This window comes from Carassius auratus, chromosome 27, assembly GCF_003368295.1.
Source record: "Carassius auratus strain Wakin chromosome 27, ASM336829v1, whole genome shotgun sequence".
NCBI lineage: Eukaryota > Metazoa > Chordata > Actinopteri > Cypriniformes > Cyprinidae > Carassius > Carassius auratus.
This window is the reverse complement of record NC_039269.1, coordinates 25,649,111-25,658,545: the sequence shown is the minus strand read 5'-3', so window position 1 is coordinate 25,658,545 and position 9,435 is coordinate 25,649,111. Positions and strand designations below refer to the sequence as shown.

General features: G+C 35.7%; 1 protein-coding gene across 1 annotated transcript; it reads left to right on the top strand.

Moving 5' to 3' along the window:
• The first annotated feature begins 5,487 nt into the window (after positions 1-5,487).
• Positions 5,488-6,817, top strand: rgs5b (regulator of G protein signaling 5b). The gene is made up of 4 exons (XM_026206864.1): positions 5,488-5,581; positions 5,765-5,904; positions 6,011-6,177; positions 6,268-6,817. Exons 1-4 carry the CDS (start codon positions 5,538-5,540, stop codon positions 6,439-6,441), a joined length of 525 nt encoding a protein of 174 aa, XP_026062649.1. The 5' UTR covers positions 5,488-5,537; the 3' UTR covers positions 6,442-6,817.
• Positions 6,818-9,435: the final 2,618 nt, after the last annotated feature.

The following is a 9,435-nucleotide window of genomic DNA, read 5'->3' as shown; positions in this document are numbered from 1 at the left end:
CAAAATACACTGAAAAAAGGCAAACTGCACTTTTTACCCCAAAAGAATACTCCTAATAGTGAGATTCTCCATGTTATCTGTTACTGTTCCTCCAGTTACACAAATGGAGATTCATATTTTTAGCAACAAGACCCTTTGAACCCTCATATTTCAAAACCTCTGCTGGTTGACTTGAGGGAAAGTTGAAATTTTTTAGGTCCTCAGTTTCTGGGACACTTGCCAGTTTGTAATGGCTTGAAACTTCAAGACAGCTATTCCCATAAGTTCAGTTATATTCCTGTTATCCAAAATGTTGGGCAAATCCCATATTCTGGTGAGGAATGGCTTGGGACAGTCCCTGCTGAGGTCCAGTCACATGTTAACATCTACGTACATCCTGTTCATCATCATCTGTCATTTATAATTAATGTAATTGATTTTTTTTTTCTCTCAAGCAGTTCGGGAATGCATTTTTTTTTTGTCAAACATAACAATTCTAATTACTTTATGTTTAATTCCAATTGGAAAAGAGTTATTGAATATGTTTGGTCGAACAGCTTTTGAAAGTGGCTCTTTTCAATGTTTGTCTATGTTTGAATGTTACAGACAGACTGTGATTTTGTGGATCAGTGGTGGGAATTTTTTGGTGACTTTTTCTACAAATTACACAGATACAAAAGTAGGTCGGTGGCAAGTGACTAACTTTATGAGTGACTAATTGAATCATTCATACAACTGATTCATTCAAACACATTAGGAATGAAACAAGTAACCAAATAATTAATTCACTCAGTCAAACTGTTCAAATGCTCCTGTTTCATTCAGGAACAAAAACACTGTGTAATGTGACAGTCAAAGGAAGGTTTATTTCAATTAGAAAGAGTTTTATATATGACAACACATGTCTGTACTTGTAATATGCATGCTATGCTGCTAAGGTGATTCTACTTTGTCTCTGTTTGGAACTATTTTTGCAGTTGATTACATTTTCCCAAGGGAAATTCTGTTGAATATTCCATCATGACAAATGTGTTGGTGGAGGTTTAATCATCTGTTCGGTACGACGCTTTCGGTTCGGTACGCGGTACGCATTATGTTTACCGAACGGTTCGTTGGAGTAATTAATTATAATTAAAAAAAAAAAAAAAAAAAAGAGAGAGAGAGAGAAATATAATGATATGCGTTCAACAAGGTAGCCCAATAACCCAAACAACGTAACAGGCAACGCCCCTGACACTCCCGAAGAAGAAAAAAACACCAACTTATATGTTTATGTTAGGCTACTCAGCAGGCACTCGCTCACTCAGTACGCGCTGAAGGCTCGTTGCAAAATAGCCAATGCGTTTAACAGACTAGAAATGAGAAGATCCTCCAATAACCAACAGGTCTGGTGTTTGGGTGCACTATAATGGTGATGGCAAGAGAGTGGTGGATAAAAAAACAACGGTATGTCGCATCTGCAACATGACAGGGTACACCAGCGGGAATACAAAAAAAAAAAAAAAAAACAACACCAGCGGGAATATCTGGGATATATGCGTCAGTACTATCTGGGGAAAGACGAAAAAAAGGAGAAACATGCACGCAGCAAACTATCCCTGCAGCATTTAGACACTATAGCTTACAGGGAATCCAACCCAAACACCAGACCTGTTGGTTTTTTTTAGGATCTTATATGTCTGTTAAATGCATTCGACATTTTGCAACGAGCCTTCAGCGCGTGCTGAGTGAGCGAGCGCCTTAGGGGCGCTAAGCGCGTCTTTCTCCTCCTTTCCAAAGCGCTCGGGCAGAAGCGCTCATGAGGCGTCTGTCTTTGCTAAGCAACAATGACGTGCTCTCTCCATGAGACGCGGAAATTTCAGCGAAGGATAAATGGATTTGCAGCTCTAAAAATCGCTTGCAATAGCTCTGCTACTAAATTTATTTCAAAATTGCAATCCATATACAACTATGATCAGCTGATCCTTCATCTTGGCTGAGCTCTCAACGTTGTTACGGGAAAGGATGAAGCTGATTGGTTGGTTCTTGTCACATGACCCGCGGTGCGCTTGCGGCATTCTGAAAAGTTGAGATGTTTTTACATTTTGCTGTATCTAAAACGTATCGAACCGAACCGAACCGAACCGTGACATCAGTGTATCGTATCGAACCGAACCGTGAATTTTGTGAACCGTTACACCCCTAACATTTATATGTAAAATGAAGGAAATGGGTACTTTATAAATATCTCTGGTTTAATGAAATCTATTTTCCTACAATCATACAGAACACAGCAGAGCTGACCTAAGTGTCTATTATACAACACATTTTCATTATTGTCATAGTATGATCAGATTAGAAAAGGGTTTGGAATTGGTCTGTTATAGTTATCAGGCCCAGGCTTATGAATACATAATATGCTGCATAAGAATCATGATGAGACAAGATTCTTTATTCCATATTGATATTCATGTGACCCAATTATAGGCATGCTTTTTTATTCACATCTTGGAAACATTGGTTTGGCATCAAATGTCTCGCATCCTTTTCAGTGCATATAACAGATATTTCATTCAAAACCGATGAGCTATTCAAAAAGTACCATCATAAACAAGATTATACAACCTGTAACCTATAAATTGGCAAAAGAGAAAACCAATAAGATGTGACCTTGACATCATACAGTATCTTGATTATATACTGTGCAGTTGAAGTGTTCCTGTAAGCTGAACAAGCCAACTTCCATGGAATTGCTTAAATAGAAACTGGACTGTGGTTCACAAATCCTTGTTAATTATTCCATTGTTCAATGGACAACGGAGCAGGAAGCTAAACTCCAGAGACAGGCGGCTTTCCGGTGGCAGCAGTTCTCAAAAAGAATCTGAATAAGAATCTGTTGAACTAAATCCAATATTTAGCTAAATCAAAGTAAGAAACAAATGCATATTATGAGAAATAAATTGTGAGATACACAGTTGTAGTTATGAGAAATAAAGTTGCAGTTCTGAGATGTAAAGTCGCAATGCAAGAAATAGTAATGATTATGAGATATGAAGTCAATATTGCAAGTAGCAATTGTGAGATTTGTAGAATTGTCGAATTGCAAGAAATAATGCTATGTGAGAAATGAAATCCTAATTATGACAATAAAGTTGCAGCTGTGAGATACACACTTTATATTCTGAGAAATAATTTAAATATAACAAAGATATGTGATATACAAAGTCACAGTGAGAAATAGTCACATAAATATGAAATTGTAAAAAAACACCATTGCAATTATAAGAAATAAAGCCACAATTACACAAAGAAATAAAGTCATAGCTGTGAGATACAAAGTTTCTGTTATAAAAAAGTTGCACTTATAAGAAATAATTTCACAGTTATTAAAAGTAAACTTTAAATTTTGAGAAATAAAGTGGAACTGTGAGGTTTAAAGTAAATATTGTGTCTTTATAAGACATTTTAAGAAAATTGCAGTGTTAAGAAATGGTCATACATATGAAATTTGAAGTCTAAATTATGTGAAATGTTTGCAGTTGTGATGTAAAGTTGCAATTGTGATAAAGTTTATGAAGTCACAACTGAAAGAAAGAAAGTTCTAGTTATGAGAAACAAATGTGCATTTATGAGAAAAAAACAAGTTGCAATTGTGAGAAATTGCAATTACAAAAAAGTCACAAATGTTAGTTGCATTTGTGACAAACAAATTCACAATTACTCAAAACAAAGTTGCAACTTCTCTGAAGTGGAAAAGCGCTTCCCTGGGAAGCTCATTTACGGTGACAATTTAGGACTGTTTCTATCATAATGACAATTATAAACAAATGGCTTGTTTTATTTTTCCACCCATGACTTTGCAGGGTTAAGTTATTTTCTGCCTGGGCACTGGCAAAGAAAACATGTTTACAACCAGTATAAAGTGACAGTGGACAAATGGAGATGAGTCTCAATAAGACATGCCACAGCTGGCCTTAGACACATGCTGTAACACTCTGTCCCCAAAAACACTGACCTCTGATTGAGCATGTAAACAGACTTGTCCTCTAAATGAATGTAATAAAGTTCACAGTTGCTAAATGAAATCTCTGGCACTGAGAAGTCAGTACCAAAGCCAGTAAACAAAACATGTTATTGCTAATGGTGATGGTTACAGGTCCACTTAAGAGAATCACAAAAGAGATCTCATCCATTATTGTTGTAACAGCAATATATATAAAGAGGAAATGAAGATTTGAGCTGGCTCAAAATTAAAATTCACCCTATTTTTTACATGTATTTTAAATATTTCCAACAGAAGAAAAGACATGTCAATACTCTTGTTTCATCTCACCGAAAAACCTTCACTCAATACATTTATATTTCTAATTCTTGATCTAAAACTTGAAAATAACTTTCATGTTGTAAGCTAAATCATTTAAATTGATTTAGTGTTATTAAATACTCTTTTTGATCAGAATGTTTGATCTTTTGTGCATAAAGCACATTTTCTGACATTTTTTTTAACAACCTCAAGCCAACAGCATTTTTTTTGGGATAAGACTGATTGCTTATCAAAAGAAATCATAGCCTCAAAAGAAGCATCTCCTTCTGGCAAGATATATATTTTATTTACACGGAACTCAAATGAGAATAAAGAATCGGATGAGGTTACATCTTACGCTTTGATCCAAAATCATTTAGAACAAAGGAAATCACAATTAGAATTTCACCTGAACAGATTTCTCTTTATATATTTCCAGTTACCCCGTCTTCTCCCACATATTCTCGGTCTCTGTTTCCTGTTTGTACAACAATGCTTTTAAGACCCTCTGCTTTCATACCAGACGGGTTCATACAGTGTGAGTCAGTGACATCAGCAGGGGTTTTAAGGCACGTGGGTGGGCTTCCTCCTGTCTGCACAGACTTCCTATATGCTGCAAACGACCCTTGCTTGCGCACGCATGTGGTTGAAATATATTTCCATGTTAAAATATCAGCCTATAGTTATTTATAATGACACGTAGGCAGATACTTGTTAGTCAATATAGTATCTTTGAATTCACATGTTTACAGTGTTTATTCAAACATTTAAAAGCATAGTTCACCCAAAAATCTAAATTCTAGCTGCCCCTTAAGAGGATGACAAAAGAAGGTATTGTAAAGGTATTGTAAAGAAAAGTCAATGGGATATAAAAAGAACAGTGGAACACACTGGCATTCAGTGTAAGAAAAAAGCACTGAAACATCAATTTATTCTTTGATTTAAATGTTAATGTTCCTTTTTGCCTGAATTATCCTTGTAAAGTTCAACTTTTGGCATTACATCCATTTCCATTGTTTTATGCCAAGTGACAATTAAGCACAAGGGAGGAAAAAGTGAATCTTTGAGGCAGTGGCTTCTGGAAATGATTCACTGGAGACTAAAGGCTGCTTGAAGGGCAGAAACTCCCCCTCCCTCCACAGCCTGCGTCTCATTGGCCAACTCAAGTGATGTCATGGAGGGTGAATCTGTATAAATAACCCAGCACTGCTCACATTCAGACAGAATCAAAAGTCTATCAGACATCCATCCACTATCTCTGGACATCTCTATTAACATGTGCCGATCACTAGAACATCTGCCAGTCACTTGTCTGGAAAGGTATGTTTCATATTTTCTTAAAAAGAAATACTGGTCGAACAGCTAAATGCTATTTTATTTTAAACTAGACCTTACTTAAGTAGCTTAAACCTATAATCACCTAAAAAATCACTGTTAAATAATAATGTTGAAAGAAAAATGAAGTACTTTCCCCACTGAAATGAATGCTTTTGTTCGTCACAGGGCAAAGGAGCTCAAGGCTCGGTTTGGAAGTTTTCTACTAAAGCAAGAGCTCAGTATCATGGGCCACTCACAAAAGAATAAAAAACGTACACCGGAGGACAGACAGAAATGGTCTTTCCATGAACTCCTTGCACACAAAGGTAAATGCATATCATTTAAGAAAAATGCGGAAATCAAAAGTACATTGTTCTCACATTGCTGTAGAATGAAAGGCTTGTCTAATGTCTTCTTCATGTTTCTTCGCAGAGGGGCTGTGCGCTTTCACGACGTTCCTGGCATCTGAGTACAGTGAAGAAAATATTGCTTTCTATTTGGCCTGTGAGGAATACAGGAACACAAAGAGCTCATCGAAGCTGTGCGCAAAGGCCAGGAAAATCTATGAGGAGTTCATCGCCTCTGATGCACCAAGAGAGGTACATTTCCTAAGAATATTAACACTTTGCACTTTGTATATATTTAATGGAAAATGTCTAACAGCAAATCATTCCTTTGCGTATTTTCAGGTTAATCTTGATCATGAAACTAGAAACATCACCTTGAAGAATATGGAGCAGCCCACACTGTCCTGCTTCAACCTTGCCCAGAGTAAAATTAACACCCTCATGGAGAAAGACTGCTACCCTCGATTCCTCAAGTCAGCTGTCTACCAGGAACTCATCACACAGCATGTGGGTTAAACTACCCTAAAGACAGCAGGGGATGAATGCGTCCCCGGTTAACATGGCATCTGTGTGACGTGATGGTCACTTAATGATCTGAACCTGTTTCCTGAGGTTCAGGAGGACTGGACGCACACCGGAAGTCCTCGGGCATTCGAGAACATTGACTCTATGAACACAGCAGTGGAGCACACAGAGATCAAGATTGTACTGTAGCACTGAACAATAACTGTGAAAGTGAAATGACTTTTGCACAATTATGTGTTAAATATATTTTTTTTGTATTGCCTATGAATATTTATTGAAAATAGAATTTATATTTGTATTTATATTTGATGAACAATTGTGGGTTATTTATTGAACTTTTGAGTGTATAATAAATTTTGTACATGCAAAAATTTGTCTTTGTCTGCATTTTTGGGTTCATAATAGTTGACAGCATTTATATTTATATTTATATTTATATTTATATTTATATTTATATTTAATGCCAGGACTGTGGTTCCTCTTCACACACATCCCACTTACATGGGCTATTATTTTATTCTGCTCTTTGGATTTTATTTTAATATTAATGTTATTTATTTTATTTTAACTACATTTTATTATTATTATTATTATTATTATTATTATTATTATTATTGATTTATTTAGCTTTTTGAATTTTATTAAAATTTTAAATGTTACTTATTTTACTTTAATTACATTTTATGATTATTAATAATAGTATGTTAATATTAATTTAAAATAAATATGTTGTGTGCATCTAAAGGAAATGTTAGGGTGCTTTAATGTCATAATACGTAAGAGACGCCCCCCCTCTGCTCTTCATCTTCCCACACATCCCACTCACAAGGGTTAATGGAGGCTCTTAGTCACCTCCAGCACACACAGCTTGGCACCTTTCTGAGTGAGCCTCATAAAGAGACTAAAAATCTACTCTATTCACATACACGCGCATAATTAACTGCTACCAGCGGGATCATTCCATTATTCCAGAATACAGCGCCAAGCAGAGGTGTATTTTCCAGGAAAGCTGGTCTCCATGGCGACAGCGTGGACCACTCATCTCACCCACTCCACGCCTCTGCAGGAACCTGTTTATCTTCTGCAGCGATGGCACTGAGAGACAGCGGCCCACTCTGACTCACCTGCTCTGAACCCCCTCATGCTGACCTTTAAAACTGCCATCTGCAATCATTCTCACCATTAACGTTTGAACAGGGACAACTGGCTCAATAATGCTCATAAAACTAAACAGACCGAACAGTCATAGAACAGGCTTATGAAAATGGGCCATAATATTAGTCTTTTCATAAAACCTTTTAGTTTTTTAAGAGAGCATTTTATTCTCTACTTCTTAAAAAATGCCTTTAAGAACTCAGAAACCGAAACACACTGATCTTAACATCAAAAATATGTTTAATCTCCAAACATATAGAGACATCCCAGGTAAAAAAGGTAAAATAGGATAAAACTGAATTAGCCTAGTTCAAAATGCGTTTCTACAGAGAGGATTTTGTATATCTTCTTTTAGCTCTCATAAACCTGAAAATACTGTCAATAGCCAGAAAAGAAAAAGCATTTTTGGATTTTTTTTATTTTCTTTTCTTCATGACAAGCATAATGAAGTATATATAGCAAAAAAAATAATAATAATAATAAAACAAAAAGAACGGAACTATGAGAGAGAGAGAAAGAGAGAGAGAGAGAGAGAGAGAGAGAGAGAGAGAGAGAGAGAGAGAGAGAGAGAGAGAGAGAGAGAGAGAGCGTTCACCCAATATTACATTATATCCAGGGTTTTAAAATATTATGTCTACCCCTATTGGTAGATGTTGTAACTACATTTCTAAAAAGGATATTTCTTTGTTGAACACCGTTTAAAAGTAGTTGTGAATTCTAACAAAATAACTCCAAAAATGATATGAAACATAATGTATTATAGAATCTCTCTCTCTCTCTCTCTCTCTCTCTATATATATATATATATATATATATATATATATATATATATATATATATATATACATATTCTGTACACATAACATGTGAGTCCATATGATTTTTATATGGACTCACATTTTAAGTGTCTGTTGTCTTAGTGTTGTCTAAGTGTCATGTCATAGCCTCATGAGAATGAATGGCAGATCCAGAAGGTCCTGTGCCAGCCAATCAACTGCCATTGAGATAAACAGGAAAGATAATACATTACACTATTTGAGACTTCCTTGTTATTACTATTAGATAAATGAATATATTGTTTCTATCCAAAAAAAAAAAAAAACGATATTTTTTTGTAGAAATAATAATCTGAACATTTATCATTTTGAAACTGCTATTACTGTAGTAATAACCAAGAGTCCCTCAGTTGCCTAACAAACTGTTTTATGTATCTGCAACTTTTTCTCCAAACTTATGTTTTAGTTTTTCTTCTTAATTTTATTTAATTTATTTATTACAAGTAATCTGACTTAAGTAAAACCTCTGCAAAGGAAAAGGCAGGACTGTGGATTGCTCGACATTGAGCTAAATCCAGGACTCTCTATTACTGGAAGAGAACATTTCCTTCTTCTTCTAAAGATGTCTGAGGATGTGGTGCACTTTCTATTTTGGCAGTATGATTATGGTAAGTGCTGATAAAATGAACAACAATGTTAACAGACTGCCATGTCATAGTTATTTTAAGTAAACACTGCCATGTTTAGTAACTGCTGCAGTTTAAGGTGACACACACCCACCTTCCAGGAGAAGTTCTTCATAACTCAGGACTGTGTAAGTCACACTTGAGCATGCAGACACAATAGAGGAGCAGTATATATGTAGGGGACAGATTTTAGAGAAATGATCAGTGTTTTCTGTCTCTATTATTCCGCCTGACTGTGGATCATTTGTAGCTACTCTTCCCGAAGCTGGTGATGAGGAAGTCCTTAAAGATTTATCATCCAGGAAAGAGGAGTAAGGGCATTAACTACTGTTTATTTGAAATCACTCACTTTACCCTCAACAATTGTT